At 36.3% G+C, this 19,948-nt stretch overlaps 1 protein-coding gene across 4 annotated transcripts in view; it reads left to right on the top strand.

Annotated features, from left to right (window-relative positions):
- Positions 1–17,562, top strand: part of PPP4R2 (protein phosphatase 4 regulatory subunit 2) — a 70,460-nt gene extending 52,898 nt beyond the window's left edge. For 2 of the 4 annotated variants that reach the window (XM_003894184.3, XM_003894185.4), the window contains 6 exons: positions 7,444–7,537; positions 9,429–9,466; positions 12,072–12,146; positions 12,402–12,545; positions 13,225–13,514; positions 13,770–17,562. In XM_003894184.3, the coding sequence (XP_003894233.2) occupies positions 7,444–7,537; positions 9,429–9,466; positions 12,072–12,146; positions 12,402–12,545; positions 13,225–13,514; positions 13,770–14,095 (967 nt within the window). In that variant the 3' untranslated portion in view covers positions 14,096–17,562. Of the gene's footprint in view, positions 1–7,443; positions 7,538–9,428; positions 9,467–10,556; positions 11,728–12,071; positions 12,147–12,401; positions 12,546–13,224; positions 13,515–13,769 lie in introns of those variants that run through there. The other 2 variants (XM_021934228.2, XM_021934229.2) reach the window with 2 other exon arrangements.
- The last annotated feature ends 2,386 nt before the right edge of the window (positions 17,563–19,948 follow it).

Below are 19,948 nucleotides of genomic sequence, written 5' to 3'. Positions count from 1 at the left end.
CTCCCAAAGTGCTGGGATTACAGGCGTGAGCCATTGCGCCCGGCCAGAGTACAAGTTTTTCCCTCTTTGAAGTGGAAATTGTCCATGCATTTGTTTACTTGATATCCTGAACTATAAGCTTCTGGAGAGCTAGGGTAACAGGCTTTTCCAAACAAGGCCTAGAAGAGTGAGTGCCTGAATATAGTAGGTTCTCAAACAGACAAGTATGGATTGACTAGATGCATGGATGGATGGATGAATGAATGAGTAAAGAAAAGAATAAATATTGAGTAACTGGGCACTAGAAAAAAAAGAATAAAAGAATAAAAGTGTATTTATATCTATATTTTGTGTATTGAGGCATAGAAGAATCACAGTGGAATGCTTAATTTCTTTTTTCTTTTTTTTTTTGGTCATTTTCTTGTCTTTTAAAATTACTTTGGAACTTTAAAATTTCATAAAAGATAGATTATAGCTACTCTCCAAAACTGAAGTTACAGTTTGAGAAACACCAAAAATTAAAATGAACGAAACTAAAAATTTTAATGAAATGGTCAATTAAAAGACCATTTTATGCCCTCTGATTGGGATTATAATAGAAAACAGTATATGGGTTTACTCAAACCAGGGCCATTTATGGAAATCCTCTTCCTATTACAGAGACCATGAATATAATTTAGGAATTGCTAATAGGTAATGGTTCATTCCTATAATGGCATATACACGAAGAGGCATTTTGAGGAATAGAGAGCATGTAAGTTACATTCCTGGAAGTTTTAAAAGATACCATTTTATGTTCTCTGAATTTTTCAAAATGAAAGAATAATGAATATAAAAGTAAATTAATCTCTCAAGTCTTGACCCTTTCTTGTCAATGCTGTTATCTCTAAGACCTCTCTGAAGTAGGCCACCTCCTCACTCTGTGAATAGTAGACTAAAATAGCGTTCTTATATATTTATGAGGAGGTCTGGAAAGTGGAAACCTTTTTGATACCTAATAATCTTTATATCATCTGTTAGGCAAGTACAGTCAGTCACAGCTGAGAGTATTGCTTGTGATCTTTTAAAGTTATATATGAGACTTTTGTACTCCAAAATCTGGATTGTAGAATAAAACATAACCGCCATTTGATTTTCAGTTTGTGTGTGGTTTGCTTTACGGTTAGCTCCAGATAATTTGGGGACTGAGAGAATGGTTCTTTAGCCATTTATTACTTTTTTGTCTGACACTGTTGATCCACTTTATTGCTTCCTGATTTTTGTGCTCCCTAATTGGGGAAAATAGGTGTTTGTGCTGTTAATTATTTGTGTCAGTGTTTGTTGAGTATATTAGTTAAAATGTACTTATTTGTGGCAGATTTCTGTCTCTCTCACACAAACCCACACCCACCCACCCCTACTTGTTTTTTCTTTACCCCCTGTCTTTCTCTTAGGATAATTACTTGAGAATTGGCATTATTTTGTAACCACCCCTCCTTACTGTTCCCCACCTGGTCTTGTCTAGTGGTAATATGGCTTGATGTGATACTGTCTTTAATAAACTTAAAAATTGAAAATAACAGAAGTTAATTAACGTTTTCTTGCTAGTTATATTTAATGCAAATAAAATAACAATTCATACTATAGGAACTCCAAGAGATGATTAACTTTGTTAAAAGTTTTGACAATTGCTATAGATGAATTTTGGGTTAAGGAGTGGTGCAGACTTTAGTTTACTTACATCATTGGGGTTCCTTATTATTATTAAAAGAGGCAAAATTAGCCAGGCGCGGTGGCTCATGCCTGTAATCTCAGCATTTTGGGAGGCTGAGGCAGGCAGATCACAAGGTCAGGAGATCGAGACCATCCTTGCTAACATGGTGAAACCCCATCTCTACTAAAAATACAAAAAATTAGTCGGGCGTGGTGGCAAGTGCCTGTAGTCCCAGCTACTCAGGAGGCTGAGGCAAGAGAATCGCTTAAACCAAGGAGGCAGAGGTTGCAGTGAGCCGAGATTGTGCCGCTGCACTCCCGCATGGGTGACAGAGCGAGACACCATCTCAAAAAATAAGTGAAATCTGTCATTTGATTTGAGGCTTAAAATTATATGTGTATGAATTTTTTTTTGGTGGGGACAGAGTGTTGCTCTGTTACCTGGGTTTAAGCAATTCTCCTGCTGCAGGCACCTGAGTAGCTGGGATTACAGGTGTGCATCAGCCACGCCTGGCTAATTTTTGTATTTTTAGTAGAGATGGGGTTTCACCACGTTGGCCAGGCTGGTCTCAAACTTCTGACCTCAGGTGATGCACCCGCCTTGGCCCCCCAGAGTGCTGGGATTACAGGTGTGAGCCACTGCCCCTGGCTAATTTCGCCTCTTTTAATAATGATAAGGAACCCCAATGATGTAAGTAAACTAGTGTCTGCAGCACTCGTTAACCCAAAATTCGTAAATATAAATATTTATGAATGTGTATGTTTATGTAAATATTAAAGCCTGAGTACAGAAAGAGCATATTGCTTCAAGTAAAGCTAATATCACATTATTCTAATGGTATTTCTGACTTTTGTAAGACTTTGTAGGTGTAAACAAAATTATGAACTTATTCAGTCTTTGATAATAGAGATATTATTAGTTTCCATGAAGTTGGTTAAGTTTAAATCAGTATTTATGTTAACTAAGACATCACTAATGTCATTTAGTCAGAAAAGACAGTGAAATCTACATATACATGGGTAAAACGAAAGTGAATGACTGTTTTGACTTTTTTTTTTAGTGGGATGTTGGATTTTTATGGTCATTTCTTTAGCTTTTTACTCCAGTAACCTCTGTGCTACATGTTACCTTCCTTTGTCTTTTTCATGTTGAAAAATTGCTTATATAATATAAAGTTAAGATAGTTAACTGATTTTCTTAGAGTCTGAATGAAGTGTGCACTTATTTTTTGAGTGCCTTCTTTTCAACTTAGTACTTTTATAGAAATTTAGGTTAAAATACATACTTAGGACATTATTTCTTTAGTGTTTAGCCTTACGACTTAAATTTTATTTTTTAAAAAAATAGCATTGAATTGCTACTTTATGTTGAGATGTCTTTCCCTGATATTCAGCAACTTTCTTGGTATTTGAATTTCTGTAGCTTTTAGGTGTACAAGACTTCTGCTTAAAAATAAATAAATAAATAAATTGGGACAGCTTGCATTCAAATTAAGATATATAAGGTAAAATGTACGATCCTATTAATTAGGGTTAGTTGTTTTCCTTGGAATTAAGGGGAATATTTTTAAAGACAGAACTGTACTTTTGGTTTTGTTGGTCTTTGGACCATTTGTGCCTTCCCACAATCTCTGTCAAAGAGTAGACGGAATGATGACAATAAGAACCAAGATTTATTGAACTTTCTAAAATATTTTAGGCACTGTTAGATGATTTAATACGCCATATACATTATGTCATATTTAGTCGTCATGATAATCTTTAAAGCATACTTGTTTAGAACCCTTGTTTTCAGACAAGACTCATAAGACTCATGAAGACTTAGGTAAATTCGGTTTGAGTAAGGTCTCCTAGTGGGGTAACATACGTGTGTGTGTGGGGGGGGGGGTGTGTGTGTTAAAATATGTATATATTTAGCAAAGGTGGATCCTTAATGTGTGTGTGAGGGTTTAAAAAAATGTTACTGGATGTTGTAGGCACAGTTTTTAAAAATTTGAGCTGCTATCTAGTCATGTCCTTTTTTCAGTTCCTTATATCTTCTTAGTTTTCCATTTTACCATGAATAAATCAGATGATGTATCTGCAGAGTAAAGCCAGATGCTGCTTTTTTTTTTTTTTTTTTTTGAGACAATCTCTCTTATCACCCAGGCTGGAGTGTAGTGACTCGATCTCGGCTCACTGCAGCCTGCAACCTCCACTGCCCGGATTCAAGCAATTCTTTTGCCTCAGCCTCTAGAGTAGCTGGGACTACAGGCCAGGCTGGTTTTCAACTCCTGACCTCAGGGGATCCGCCTGCCTCACTGTGCCTGGCCCAAAGCTTTTTGTTTTACAGTATACCTTTGCTAATGAACATCTGGTCACCACTCCCCACCAAATTTAAGGATTTCAGTTCAGACTTTTCATTGAGAATTAGTGGCATGTGTGTTTAACACTCCTCTCCGTATATTTGCTTTTCTTAGTAGGTGTGGAAGAAGTCTTAATATTTTCAGAAGTTAGAATAAACTATTTTGTATGCTGTGTCTAATGGATGAGTATCAGAGAGCAGAGCTTTCATATACTCATACCAAATGCATTCATTTTGTACTGGCTTATCTGGTTTATTCTTGTGCCTCCTTTTAGAGGCCTACCTCAAATTGTTTTCCCCGTGTCATGCCTACTAAGCTTGGCGTACAGTTTATTCTGTCTCCATGGCACTTTTTATACAACGTTGTTATTTATTACTGTAATTGTAATTGTTTACATGTCTTTCCACTGTGCTGTTGAGCAAGGTTGGTATTTCTAGTTTATAATAGGCTCTTATATTTATGGAATAAGTTTAAAAGTACAGTGTGTATGTAAAAGACCTTTCAATGCTGTTGTTACATTCATTTATCATGCTAATATTTCCAGTAGATACATTGATTTGCAGGAAGTGTTTGGTTGGGTTTTAGACTGTCATGTGAGAAAAGGAAGTGTTGTGTGATATTTCAGTGCCATCTATTGGATACTTGATAAAATGACTTTTAAAAGCTTCTTTTACTTTTCGAAATAACAGTCATTTGAAAAAAGTTTCTGAAATTGTCTAAGAACTTAAACTCGTTTTATCATAGGCTGTTATTGCTAGCATTGCTATGTAAACACATACCCCCCTCCCAAAGCAGTATTAATATTAACCAACACATAAAATATTAATAATTGGCTACAATTTAACTTAGATTTCTAAAGAAAATTAGCCAAAACATTCAGTGTAAATGTTGTTAAACAAGAAGTTTTAAAATACTCATCTGTTAAAAGTAATTTTAATTAGTGAGAAAACATTAGGTTTTAATGTGGGAAAAAATTTTAGTTGGAAGAAAAAGCATAACGACTAGACAGTATTTTTCAGTTAAGTACTATTTGAATACCCAAACACTTGTTGAATACCCAAACTGTTGGTGCGATTTTGTATATTTTGAATAATAAACTTTTAATTATAGTGTCACTATGGGGTGATTAATGGGGAAAATAGCTTAGATGTGGTGTGTGTGTAAGGTTTGAAGAGCAGTGAACTAGAAGAGGAGCTAAGGTGAGTTATACCACTAACTTTCCGAAGTCCACGATGATACTGGGTTTCATGGACAGACAGTTGAGAAACTGACACTGTTTGTTATACATGCGGAAAATGCTTAAACATTTTAAAAGTGGAGTTAGTTTTGTGTATTAGCTGTAGATTTCCAATTATGTGTTGTCTTTATAGGAATGAAACAGAAGATGTGTAAGCTTATTGTTTCATAATTAATAATGCTGTTGGTGTGCTTTGTACTTCCCCATTTAAAGGGATTCTTCGTTTTGACATTATACTTCACTCTGAGTAGATTTTCAAAAGCAAAAAAGTATTCTTCCTCAGAAACCCAGAGCAATTTCTAGTTGCTTCTGAATGTTTGTGTTTTCAGGCAAACATTGAATCTTTTATTCTGCGCCTTGTCTTTTGGTAAAACAGTTTTCTCACTTTTAGGTTTGGATTTGATTTTAGGTTTGAGACAAAAGATTGATTCTTGGACTCTCAAATTTATCTAAAAACATTTGTTCTCCTATCAATAACATGTACTTTAAGCATCTTCAGAATTTTTTGCACATGTTATACTTTGAACATAAGAATAGCATTGACACAAAGAATATGAGAACCAAATGTAGTTTATCCAGTTAGAAAATAAACAACTATAATTTTGTAAAGTATGTGTGGTACAGTGGAAAGGACATGAGATTTGAAGTTAGACTGGGTTTGAGTTCTGGCATTATAACTCACTAGCTGATATACCTTGTGGTGGAAGAAAATTCTGTGTCACACTGCCTATAAAAAGTGAAGACCTTTGTGAATGTTAACTATTAATTTGAGGCTTGGTAATTCTTTTCATTAAAGAGAATAAATAGATTGGTATGGCAGACACTGAAGTCTGAAGATTTTTGTTTGTACTTCTTAGCTGCATTTGTCGTACCTCGTGCTCATAACTGCTGTTCTGTTCAGTTTGTAATACTTATGAATGCTAATAGCTACATGAGCTCAAAACTTAAAAATATTTATAAAATGATTTTAGTTCCAACTTATATCAGTTTTGTATTTACTACGATCAAGCAAAAATTGAAGTGTAGTGAAAGTATTCGGTAAAGTTAAATAAATATTGTTGTGTATATTTTAAGTTGGATTAAACGTGTAGATTATATATGAAATTGTAATAATGGAGCAGAACCGCATTTAAAATACTTTATTTGTGGTTTTGTGTGAACGTTTTAAAGAAACCTTTCAGTGCAGAAGAATACTTGAGGAAAAATTTCTATATTAAATAAACCCCAGCTTGATTATTATTTGTGTTACTTCTGTTGTAACACAAATCAAATTATCAGGATTTAGAATATTACATAAAAACTTTTTCCTCAGTTTTGAAGCTTTCTGTTGATTTTGGGTGTTCTAAGTTGCTTTAAAAAAAATTCCGTGAGTAAATAGTAGGTTTATATGTTTATGGGGTACTTGAGATATTTGGATACAGGCATACAATGCATAATAATCACATCAGGGTAAATGGGGTGTCCATCACCTCAAGCATTTATGTGTGCTTTGTGTTACAAACAGTTCACTTATATTCTTAGTTATTTTAAAATGTACAATAAATTATTGTTGTCAACCTGTTGTACTATTAAATACTAGATCTTATTCATTCTATCTAACTATATTTATTTATTTATTTATTTATTTTTTTGGAGACGGAGTCTCGCTTTGTCGCCCAGGCTGGAGTGCAGTGGCCGGATCTCAGCTCACTGCAAGCTCCGCCTCCCGGTTCACGCCATTCTCCTGCCTCAGCCTCCCAAGTAGCTGGGACTACAGACGCCCGCCACCTCGTCCGGCTAGTTTTTTGTATTTTTTAGTAGAGACAGGGTTTCACCGTGTTAGCCAGGATGGTCTCGATCTCCTGGCCTCGTGATCCCCCCGTCTCGGCCTCCCAAAGTGCTGGGATTACAGGCTTGAGCCACCGCACCCGGCCTAACTATATTTTTGTACCCATTAACCATTCACCTCTCCCCGCCTGCCTTTATTGCTTTTTAAAGGAAGGGAGAGTTGGTTTTTTGTTAAATAGAAAGGTATGCTTATTTTATTGTCTACTTTTAAAAGACTCATCCGTTTATTTCCCTATTATAGCATTTTCTTTTGTAGCTTAACACATGGGTGACTAGATACAGCTTTACCTAGCAAAAGAAATAATGTTCCTAGTTCTCTTGATTATCAGTGATCTCACACTGTAAAATTATACTTTTTTGCAGTATCCCTTTTACTATTCAGCGACTATGTGAATTGTTAACGGATCCAAGGAGAAACTATACAGGAACAGACAAATTTCTCAGAGGAGTAGAAAAGGTATTTATTTTATTATTGGAATTATATTATGCTGTGGTGTAATAGCTTTTATTTCAGAAAAGAACATTGAGTAAGATCTGTTTCAGGTACCGCTTCTTGAAATATGTTTTCTAGCCTACCTTGAGTTTCCCAAATTGTTTTCCAAATTGCATTCTGTGTTTTACGGAGAAACTTAATAGCAGCGGGTAGAGGAGGGTTTGTGTGTTGATCATTGAAGTTTGGGGGAAAGCAGCTTATTATTTCTTGGAAATTCATAGTGTACATCAACTTATTAAAGGTTCTGAGAAGTTATAATAGCTATTTTAACTTTATAGAGCGTTTTATAAACTTACCTATGGAATTCATTTTCCCAATTCTGGAGTTCAGAGGTACATAACTTGGGAAAACTTGTTGGTGCCAAGCATGTAAATGAGGTATTGAGTAGAAACATGCAGGTCAGATTTAGAGATAAACATTAGTGTTTGTGTGTGGAGGGGGTTGAGGGAGTGTTAGAATAAGGGAAGGGTATTCTGAATAAAAGAAATGGTGTGGGCCTGGTGCGGTGGCTCATGCCTGTAATCCCAGCATTTTGGGAGGCTGAGGTGGGTGAATCACGAGGTCAGGAGTTCCAGACCAGCCTGGCCAACATGGTGAAACCCTGTCTCTGCAAAAAATACAAAAACTAACCGGGCGTGGTGGTGCACACTTGTAAACCTAGCTACTCAGGAGGCTGAGGTAGGAGAATTGCTTGAACCTAGGAGGCGCAGGTTGCAGTGAGCTGAGATGGCACCATTGCACTCCAGCCTGGGCAACAAAGCGAGACTCTTGTCTCAGGGAAAAAAAAAAAAAAAAAAAGGAAATGGTGTGAAGAACAAAGACTCAAGGTATTTAAGGGAATGAAAAGTAAGATATTGACTTGTCTTGAGTGAAAAATGAAGGAGCCCTGTGAGAACCAAGATTGGACTAATGGGTTCTAATTTTCAGTTGATGATTGGTCCAAAAACACTTCAGTGTTCATTTAAGGATCTGGTTCAAATTCACTTCATTTTACCCTGGGAACAGGAATCAAAAACCATTACATAGTGATTTACAAAAGTTCTTGAGGCCATACTGGATTAATATATTTTGTTGATCCTCTGTACACTCAATTGAATAATATCCCCAAAGGCCAGGAAACTGAGATGGCTCATCAGTACTTATTTTTCAGCTCCAGGAGTTGTAATAATTACATTTTTGAGATCTTTGGATAAAGAAGCAGTATGTTACAGTAGTCATATCAGGTGCCCTGCCTTTAAATCAGGGTTGCAGTGCTTCATAGTTGTGTGACCTTGGGCCAGTTAGTTTTCTCCTCTGTAAAATGTGGTTAATAATAGGGCTATGAAGGGGATTAAATGCAGAACACTTACTGTGACTCATAATAAACTTTCAGCGAACACTGAATATTAGTAAAGTTATTTTTACCGGGAAGATCATATAAATATATTAAAAAAAGGTTTGAGTCTTTCTGTGGGATATATGATGCAACATAACAGGCTGTGGATTGGGTGTTGCTTTGTAAGGAAAATCAATTACATGTGTCCTAAGTACTTCAATCTCTCAACATCTTTGTTGATTCCATCTGAGCTTAGTTCCTCTACTGCATATAGTATATGATGTTAGGGGTCTAGAATAACTAGGACAAAAAATAAGTAGGAAAAAAATCAGTGGCTGAGTAGGATATTCTCTTTTGGTCCTTTGTAATTGTTTTAGTTTTTGTTTTACCAGTTTTCATTTTTAACCATTTATTTTCCTTCATTAGCAAAATTAGAATCAATGGAAATTTAACCCACCAGAGTGATTTTAGAAACAAATGATTAAACTTTATGTTGTAGTACTTTTCTTCATACTAAATCACTGATTTTTATTATTGCAGAATGTGATGGTTGTTAGCTGTGTTTATCCTTCTTCAGAGTAAGTATATTTTTTCTATTTCTAGTATATTATTTACTATATTTAATCATTTTATTGCTTCTAATAAATTATTAAAACAGACTGAATTTTATATGTAATTAAGTGTGATAACATACTTGTGAACCTACCATTCAGTCCCCAAAGTAGAATATTACTGATAACATCATCTGTATGTTTTTTCTGGTAAAGAGATTTGGATTAAAACGATTGGTGATTTACTGTAATTTTAATATTGTTGGATTTACATACTGTGGTGGCACCCATGTCCCTGAGATGCCATTCTAGATGCCTTTCCAGGGTATCTCTAGGGCATAATTCCCATGTTTGGAATAGTTACTTGATGGCTTTTCTCTTTATGATGGAAAATATTTGCAGTTGTCAAGATTTATATATGGCAAAGTAAGAATTAAATTTGGACACAATTTCTCAACCTTGGAACTATGGACATTTTGTGCCAGATAATTCTGTTGTGAGTGGATATCCTGGGGATTATAAGAGGTTTAGCAGTGTTCTTGACCTCTACCCATTTATGCCAGTAGTGTTGCCCTCCAAATATCTTTAGACATTGCCACATGTCCCCTGGAGATGTGAAAGGCAGAGAGGGGAGGTTGTCCCCTGCTGAGAACCATTGGTTTAAGGTTAATCTGACTCTGCTTTCATAGACTACTGAGTTACCCAGGCTGGAGTGCAGTGATGAGTGATCGTAGCTCACTGCAGCCTTAAACTCTTGGGGGTTTACGTGATCCTTCCACCTTAGCCTCCCAAAGTGCTGAGATTACCGGTGTGAACCACCACACCCAGCCCAATTTGTTTTTAGAATGTTCTCAAGAATATACTTAAGTTGCTAAATAAGATACTAAAATAATCCCATACTATATTTCTTGACAGAAAAACTATTAAAAAATATATATATATGATAAAAATTTCCTTTATGAACCAGAATATGTTTTGTTTTCCTAATGAGTGTGAGGTATTTTGGAAAAATGGTAAAGAAGTGCAGAGTCAAGTCATAGTGACTAATAATGGATTCTTTTCTTAAATTGTATGCCTGTGTTAATTCTCACAGTCTTTTTGTTTGGGTCTGTGACAGATCTTACAAAAGATCTTTTAGACCCATGATTCTTACCAAAATGAAAGAATTAAGTCGGAACCAATCACCCACAATGTCTCATCTAAGAAAGGACTCACAGACCAGCAGCCCAACAGATGACGCAATGGACAGGAGTGGGCTCCCTGACCTTCAAGGAAGTTTTGAGCTATCCGGGAAAAGCAGACAGTATCCACTGGATGCATTGGAACCCCAACCCGGCATTGGGGATGTTAAGGACATTAAAAAAGCAGCCAAGTCTATGCTAGACCCAGCACATAAATCTCATTTCCACCCCGTGACCCCCAGTTTAGTATTCTTGTGTTTTATATTTGATGGGTTACACGAGACATTACTGAGTGTTGGTGTGAGCAAGAGGTCTAATATTGTGGTTGAGAACAAGAACAAGGAAATGGATACTCCTTGTGCTAGCGGATTCAAAGATATGCCTAACTTTATTGTCCTTGAGAAGTCATCAGTTCTCCGCCACTGCTGTGACCTTTTGATAGGTGTTGCCGCTGGATCAAGTGATAAGATTTGCGCCAGCAGTCTCCAAGTTCAGAGACGATTCAAGGCAATGATGGCATCTATTGGAAGACTTTCACATGGTGAGAGTGCTGATCTGCTAATGAGCTACAATGCAGAATCAGCCATAGACTGGATCAGCTCAAGACCGTGGGTCGGAGAATTAATGTTCACATTTCTTTTTGGAGAGTTTGAATCCCCTCTGCGCAAGCTACGCAAGTCAAGTTAGTTGCCAAGAAAGCACAGATGACAACCTATTATGCTGTGAGAATGTTTCTAGATCAGTGCATGGATGGCTCCATTGCTCTACCTGCCATTGTGTCTGAGATCCCAGTCTTTGAGGAGAAAAAAACAATGGTTAAAAAGACATTGGGGAAATATTTTGAGTTTGGGGGTGTACTTTGCCACCCCGTTATTAGGCAGCTATCACCACAAATGTTTCCAAACTTAGCAGCAACGGCAAACTGCTGGCCCAAGAGGAGCAACCCCACATTTTCGGGATTTAAAGCTCCTGATGTTATACCAGGATCAACCATCACACTCTCTTTGCTTCAAATGGCATCTACCCCATAAGATCTTGAGCGGGGAGCGTTGGGTGGAATCATGGATCCTTGCACTCTTAACATGAACTAATTCTTGTTATTTAAAAGAAAAAAGGGGGTGTGGTTGTTTACGCCTGTAATCCCAAAACTTTGGAAGACCGAGGTGGGCTGATCACTTGAGGTCATGAGTTCGAGGCTAGCCTGGCCAACATGGCAAAAAACCCCGTCTCTGCTAAAAATACAAAAATTAGCCGGGTGTGGCAGCGCACGCCTATAATCCCAGCTACTTGGGAGGCTGAGGCACAAGAAACTCTTGAATCTGGGAAGTGGAGGTTGCAGTGAGCCGAGATTGCACCACTGCACTCCAGCTTGGGTGACAAAGCCAGACTCCATCTAAAATAAAATAAAAAAAAAATCAAGTCATCCACAAGTATATTTTCTTTTCTTATAGGAAAAACAATTCCAATAGTTTAAATCGAATGAATGGTGTTATGTTTCCTGGAAATTCACCAAGCTATACTGAGAGGTGAGATTCTAGATTTTTGATACCTACAGAGTTTGCATTGTCCTGATTTTGAGTAGCAGGCTTAGTGTACTTTCTAAAAATTGGGCATTTTATGGATACTATAGGATGAACTACGTAGAATTAGTTAATTTGGTAAGGCATGGGCCTGAAAACAAAGTTGCAGCAAATACTTCTGTGATATATTCACATCAGCATACCTTAAGAGGGATGACTTTTTATAAAAATAAGAAATGATGTTCATTTATCTTATTATAGGTCTAATATAAATGGGCCTGGGACACCTAGGCCACTTAATCGACCAAAGGTTTCTTTGTCAGCCCCCATGACAACAAATGGGTTGCCTGAGAGCACAGACAGCAAAGAGGCAAATTTGCAGCAAAATGAAGAGAAAAATCACAGGTTTGTATGTGTTTTATATTTATTAAAAGTTAACATTTCATCAGGACTTATCACTATTTATAAGTTCTGAGGGACAGAACAAGGTTTTCATGCAGTTTATAGGAGCACTGGCTTCTCTTTGCAGGTGTAGCAAATGTTGAAGGTGGACACAGACAAGACTTTAAAATTGCTACTTTGTGGAGACTGTTTATGTAGGGTCTAAAAGTAAAGTAGATATGATCCATTTTATTTGTTATTTCCGAAAGTTACTTGAAAAGAGAAAAGATCTTTATAAATAAGTTGGTTTTGTGAATCGTTTCTCACTGTAGTTCATAAAAGGACACCTTTTATTTTTATCTTCAAATTTTCTGTATCATTTTAAGGGAAGGGAGACTAATTGAGGGAGAGGACTTAGAGAGTATGTCTGTATGGAAGACTTGTGGGTTTATTGTAGGAGAAATTTAACTTACTGGAGAATTGCACAGAAAGGTCATACAGCTTTTCTGAGTCCTCCTGGGAATTATTCATCAAACAGTTTAGGTTACCTTGAAATTATTCTCTTGTGTTTTTCTTTGCTCAGGTGTTATAATTTAACTTTGGCACTAAAATACAATTTAAAACATTATTTAACCTTAAAAATGGGGATGTAGAAGATGGGGAAAATAATCTTATTAATGACACTTTAAAAAAACATTTACAGTGACTCTTCGACATCTGAATCACAAGTTTCCTCAGTGAGCCCTTTGAAAAATAAACATCCAGATGAAGATGCTGTGGAAGCTGAGGGGCATGAGGTAAAAAGACTCAGGTTTGACAAAGAAAGTGAAGTCAGAGAAACAGCCAGTCAGACAACTTCCAGTGAAATTTCTTCAGTTATGGTAGAAGAAACAGAAGCATCATCTTCATCTCAGGATAAAGACAAAGAAAGCCGTTGTACCCGGCAGCACTGTACAGAAGAGGATGAAGAAGAGGATGAAGAGGAAGAAGAAGGTATTTAGAGACCATCTGTAAAAGGGTGGAGTAAGGAGATCCTCAAATTCTTGTACTTCATTTTTTTCGTGAAAGAATTTTACATAATGGAACTCCTTATAATGCTGATGTTGGGCTTTTCTCCCACCTGTATGTAGTTGCTGCTGAATTTCAGGGGATGTGATTTGAACTATAGAATATCAGAATTCATGAAACTTAACTGTGGAGGTATTTTGAAAATAAAATTTAACTACAACAACATTTGCTTATTTTTAGAGTCTTTTATGACATCAAGAGAAATGATCCCAGAAAGAAAAAATCAAGAAAAAGAATCTGATGATGCCTTAACTGTGAATGAAGAGACTTCTGAGGAAAATAATCAAATGGAGGAATCTGATGTGTCTCAAGCTGAGAAAGATTTACTACATTCTGAAGGTGGTGAAAACGAAGGCCCTGTAAGTAGTGGTTCTTCTGACTGCCGTGAAACAGAAGAATTAGTAGGATCCAATTCCAGTAAAACTGGAGAGATTCTTTCAGAATCATCCATGGAAAATGATGATGAAGCCACAGAAGTCACCGATGAACCAATGGAACAAGACTAACTATTTAGAAACATTTAGATGCAGTATTTTACATACAGTTCTGGTTTTAACACTGTATAAAACTTTTATGTAATAAAGTGGACCTTTAGTTTTACAAGAGAAGCAGGTTGTAAAATAAAGTACTTTATGGATAATTCCTGAAAGAGTTGTACATGTAAGAACTGTGAATATCAGCTCCTCTGGGTCCTGCTTACCTTACCGCTGACTTTTCTTTTTTTTTTTTTCCTTTTTTTGGTCTGGGCAAATCAGTGGTTTGTGTATAGATTTTTTTTTTTTTTTTTAAATTTAGGATTAAAGTTTTTAAACTGGAAGGTAATTATAATTTTGAAAAGTTTTTTTGAGATTATCACTTTTAGTTTATACATATGCAAGAAGCTTTTTGTCTTGTCTCTTTCTGATAGCTCTAGCAGTTTTCATATTTTGGTCATAGTTTCAACATTTTAACATGTGAATTATAGGGTTTCATGCTGGTTTCCAGATTTTATTGTTTGGCTACGTACTATGGAACTTTAAGTCATATATACATACATATATATATATTATTCTAAGGGGGGAAATGTTATATTTTTCTGTTTCTATAAGAGATGAATACAGTGGATACTTTTTCTATTGGTAATGATTGAGTTCACCTCTTTCAGAAGACATTTTCTTTCTCTTCTGAGTAATTGAAATAAAATCTGGCCCTTGTGAAACCCTGGAAATCTTAAGTCTGTTGAAATACCAGGTTAAACACATTCCAAGAGATCTGTTCAAACTCAAATTCTTTTGTATACTTTTGAGGTGCCTGAGAAAAAGACTTCATTATTTATGAGAAAATATGCTTTATCTTGGAAATTGTGTTCAAATGTTAGCTTACTATTTTGTAGAATGAATGTTTATGAAGCTGATATGAGACCATCTCAGAAGAACCAAGCAGGTTCCTTGACCTTTTGCTTGCTTTTCTGAACATTGTGAATATTACACGTGTCTTTCTAAATTATTCTAGAGTATGCAAATGTCAATGGTATGAAACACCACTGTACTGGAAGAATTAATATATTACTTTAGTATGTACCTGAGCTAAATGACTGAAGCTTTAGGGGTGCATAGAAACCACCATAATTTGTATGACATTTTGGAGTGAATTAAATATTTTTGAACATGCTTCTTCGACAGCCAGTGTTATATTTTTCAGATCAACACAAAGCACAATGATTACTCTAAATTCAATATTTTCAAATTTACATATTTAAAGTCATGCAAACTGCAACTTCCCTGTCAAAATTACTGGCTGCCAAATTTATACCTGTTTCTTCAACTGTACCTTTTGATATTTAGAGTTTTTAAATTTCTGTAAAGTAGATTTTGTAGAATGTAATGTGTTCACTGCCTTTGTGAAGCGGTATATAATTGTATAATTTCTGTGTGTAAACTGAATGCTTGGGCTTTCAATACAGTATTCATATAAAGCAATAAATATTAATGTTATGAAATATTCGAGTACATTTTTATCAAAATATGGAAGAATCCCCTTTTTTTAAGTTTCAGATACCTGAAATACACAGATGGGCTTCTAAAACTGATGCAAACAGTTTCTGACACTGTATCATATGCTTTTGGGTGATTTGGGGGGCAACCACAAGTTTTGCGTTTTGACTACTTAAATCGTCATGACTATAAATACCAAAACTATTTGGATCCATTTATGTTTGTAGGATAGTATACTACTGACTGACTTGACTGTCAAGTTCACAACAGCTAGATGATATATTTATGACTATGTCTAATAGTTAAAATCTGAATATTGATTTACTATATCCAAGAGGGGAGAAAAATTAAACATGTAAATTTTAAAAAATTTTTTCAAAAATGTTACAATGAAGCAAATTTAAGTTTAGAAATTTTGAGATTTTCTTTTGAATATTTATGAAATTGTCAGTAAACCTACCTAAGATCCTGTGACCTTTGATATTTTTTATTTTAATTGTAGTGCCATGGACCATTTGTAAACAAATTGATTTACTTTTGTTGGTTACAAGTTGAAGATTTAGCATTATGACTTTGAGGTCTGTGGTTTTATTTGTAAACTTGCAATTGCTGTATTTGCAAGGGCAAATGTATTTCTTTATTAAATAAAGTACAATAATGGTGAATGTACCAAAATGACATCACTTAACTCTATGAGAGATCTGCATTTTAATCTATAGTTTAATAGTTTTAATATTTATTAGATATTCATATGTTGATCATAGATCAAACTTGTTGCTGTTTATACAGATAATTGTAGAATGCTCATGGAATATCTTTAGGGTAGGTGGAATACTTCTGTAGTTAAACTGGGAAAGCTTGTTCAGCTGGTTTTAGATAATGATGGCCATTTGGAAGTAAATTTCCACAAGTATTCATAGGTGCACTTAACACAGACTTTGCTTAATGAAAATGTCAATTCTAATAATAACTGATTCACTTATGAATTTTTAAAAGTCTGATTTTACGCATGTTTCTTAACATACATCAAGCAAAGTCCTGTTAAAAGATCTAAATGAAGAATGGAGACCTCAGTGATTAAAGATACTTTGTTTCTGACCTTGAGCAGATGACTTACCTGTTCTCTAGACTATAACCCAACATGTAAAAAAAATTTGAAGATTCTGATGAGGAAAGAGAGAGAGAGATGTATTATGTTTTTAGCACTTTTCCCTTTTAAAAAGTGAAAATATCCTTGTACATTTTTGAAAAATATATATTTTCAGTTCTGAAAAATGTAGCAAAAGTAGTGAAAATGTCATATTTTAAATGTTGATTATTAGATAAATTTAACCTGCTTAGGGTTTATTGTAACTACACCTTTCAGAAGTGTGTTTTGGAGCAGTGGAATTGCCAGCCAGGCCTTGTGGCTTAGAAAGGCATCCCAGAAATCCTCGGCCAGAAAGTGTGGCCTGTTAAAAGTGTTGAGATTCAGAGTATTTTGTTTTGCTGGTGTAGATAGGCATGTATTTATGCATTTTTGCATTTGTAAAATCAGCGATTTTTCAAATAATGTAAATGTAATATACTAGTTTACTTAAAGGTACTTGGGCAGAATCTAAAGCTGCTACAATGTTTGATTATGAAAAAATGTAACATGGTAAGGATGAAAATGCAACTTATAAAACCAAAGGAATTGAAAATTTTCGGTAGTGTTTCAAATTGTCTTCTGAACAGGAATTTAACATTGGTTTTGATAAAATGAGGGTCAGTTCTCAAGATTTGTGCTAATCATAAAATGAATGAATGCAAAACGCCTTGTAATTTCATATGGAATTATAAAAATTAGGTTTACTGGGTTTTGGCCTAATAAGAGTGCTAGTATGTATTGGTTAGAATACATCTATTTCACATTTTAAAAATCAGTACACTCTTCAGAATTTTCTTTTATTTCAACTTGGAGCCTAGATTACTTTGCCAAATGTATTTTCATAATGCAATAAAATATAAATTAGAATATTTTTATGTGTGTAATTATTTTATGTGCCGTAATGGTTTATTTACCCTGCTGCCGCCCCCACCCACCTCACCGCACCCCACCCCACCCCACTCTACCCCACCCTACCCTGTGCCACCACCCACCTCAGATCCTCAACTGAGGAAACTTAATGCATGACTTTGTTACAGCCCTGTTTCTTGTGTGGTGACAAGGTGTTCCAGCAGAGGGTGCATCTGACGTGACAGTTGTGGTTCTTTGCCAGGCAAGTCATGCTAATTGTCAACAAAATCCAGACTTTATAAATAAGTTTCTCCATTGCCGTAATTTGGCACTAGCTTGCACGTATATATTTGCTGTACATTTGTGCTACATTTGGTTAGAGCAGGAGTTGACGCTTCGTAACTGCAGCACTTTAGAGCGCGCAGGTAGATCTCTTGAGGCCAGAAGTTCGGCGACCAGCCAGCCATCATGATGAAACCCTGTTCTCTACTAAAAATACAAAACCAGGGCTGCGCTGTGGTGGGTGGGTAACTCGTAATCCCAGCCACTGTGAGGCCGAGGAGAATTGCTGAACTCGGGAGTGCAGAGGTTGCAGTGAGCTGGGAGATTGCACCACTCACTCCAGCCTGGGTAACAACCTAAAAAAAAAAAAATCATTTTCGGAATCCCACCTTCAGGCAACTACATGGCAAGAAGTGTAGAATTACCTGAAGTGGAGAGGAGGGTTCTGTTTTCAACTCTGGGTCTCCTTTTCTGTTTTTTGTTTTTTTTGGGGGGGGTGGTGGGGTTGGGGGAATGGAATCTTCCTCTGTTGCCCAGGCTAGAGTGCAGTGGCACGATCGATCTCGGTCTCAGCTCACTGGAACCACCGCCTCCCGGGTTCAGACAGTTCTGTCTCGGCCTCCTGAGTAGCTAGGACTACAGGCGTGCACCACCATGCCCGCCTCATCTTCGTATATATATATATATATATATTTTTTGTAGAGATGGGGTGTCACCATGTTGGCCTGGGTGGTCTTGAACTCCTGACCTCAGGTGATCTGCCCGCCTCAGCCTCCCACAGTGCGGGGATTACAGGCGTGAGCCACCACGGCCAGCCCTCTTAGGCATATTATCGCGCAGTAGCTTCAGTAGAGGGTAAGATCTGTGGCTCTGAACTAAGGAGAGTACTTGTCAGTGTGTTTCTAACCATAAGAATTTTTTAGTTTTCAGCTTCTCATATTTGATCTCTTACCCCAACTCAATTTTATTTACTGAATAGTATAACTAGTACATAGTTCAGGGCTAATGATGGGAAGACTGATTTTTCCACTGGCTAGGAATAAGCTGTGTGAACTCTTCCCTGTTTAAAATGAAGAGTATGCAATTCCCTTTTATTCTTCAGAACGTTTTAAGTTTAAAATTTAGCAGTAGAGTTTGTGGTCTAGGTTTTATTTGTACATTTGCAGAGATTTTCTTACCATAACTAAAAGTAATGAATATTCCAAAATGCCAGCCAATTCCCTGTATACTAGTCTGCCAACCCCACTGTTTTACTCATCTTTGTAACCTCACAGGCTAGCCCCATGCTTGACAAGTGATAACAAAATCGAAAGCAAGTGGTAGGTCCACAGCCTACTTTTGATTCCTATGTTTTACCGATCCTGTGTCTACTTTGCCCACTTCAAGGGTGCTAAGGTCACCCCTGCAACTTTGCTACTAGGTTTGTGGGATTGGGAGCAGTACATTCTGTTGAATGCCCTTGCCAGGAAATCAGTGGGTAGTTGGATGGTATCACCAGAAATTGAGCATCTTAACAAAGGAAATTTCTGTGAATGAGACTGCTACCCCTTACCTATAGAAAGCACAGCACATCCACATATTAATAGGGGATGGGTGCTGCCACAGGGGGACGTATCATTAAATTACCCAAGTCCTGCTTTAGACATGGTATAATGGAACTTGATATTCAGTAATACTTGCAGCAAGAAATGTTTGCAGTTGAGTAGGCTTGTGAGGCTTTTGATGCTGCCTGTAGTCGCTGAGAATTTGAGAGATAAATATGGATTCAGTATTCTGTCTTCATTTTGGATCATACTGGTTTTTTTGTTTGTTTGTTTTTTTGCATTGCATGAAATGCTACAGAATGGAAGGGTAAGCTTAGTTGGTGACTAACAATTCCCATGTGTATTTAGGAATGCATGCAATTTCCTACTTTCAACCTGAAAACATTGCTACTTGATTGGAACTCAGAATACAATTTCTCATCTAAATTATTTAAAATGTGGCTAACTTTCAGGCTATTATGTAAGAAGCTGTTTAGTCCTTCATGTGAGTGTATTACTGTGGTTAAATGTAACAATTGTAACATTTCTATTGAAATATGTGGGTTAGTTTCCACTGTGGGTTTGTCAAAAATGCCTGTCCCA

The sequence above is a fragment of the Papio anubis genome, chromosome 2 (genome assembly GCF_008728515.1).
Source record: "Papio anubis isolate 15944 chromosome 2, Panubis1.0, whole genome shotgun sequence".
Taxonomy (NCBI): domain Eukaryota; kingdom Metazoa; phylum Chordata; class Mammalia; order Primates; family Cercopithecidae; genus Papio; species Papio anubis.
This window is presented reverse-complemented; position numbering and strand designations above follow the sequence as displayed.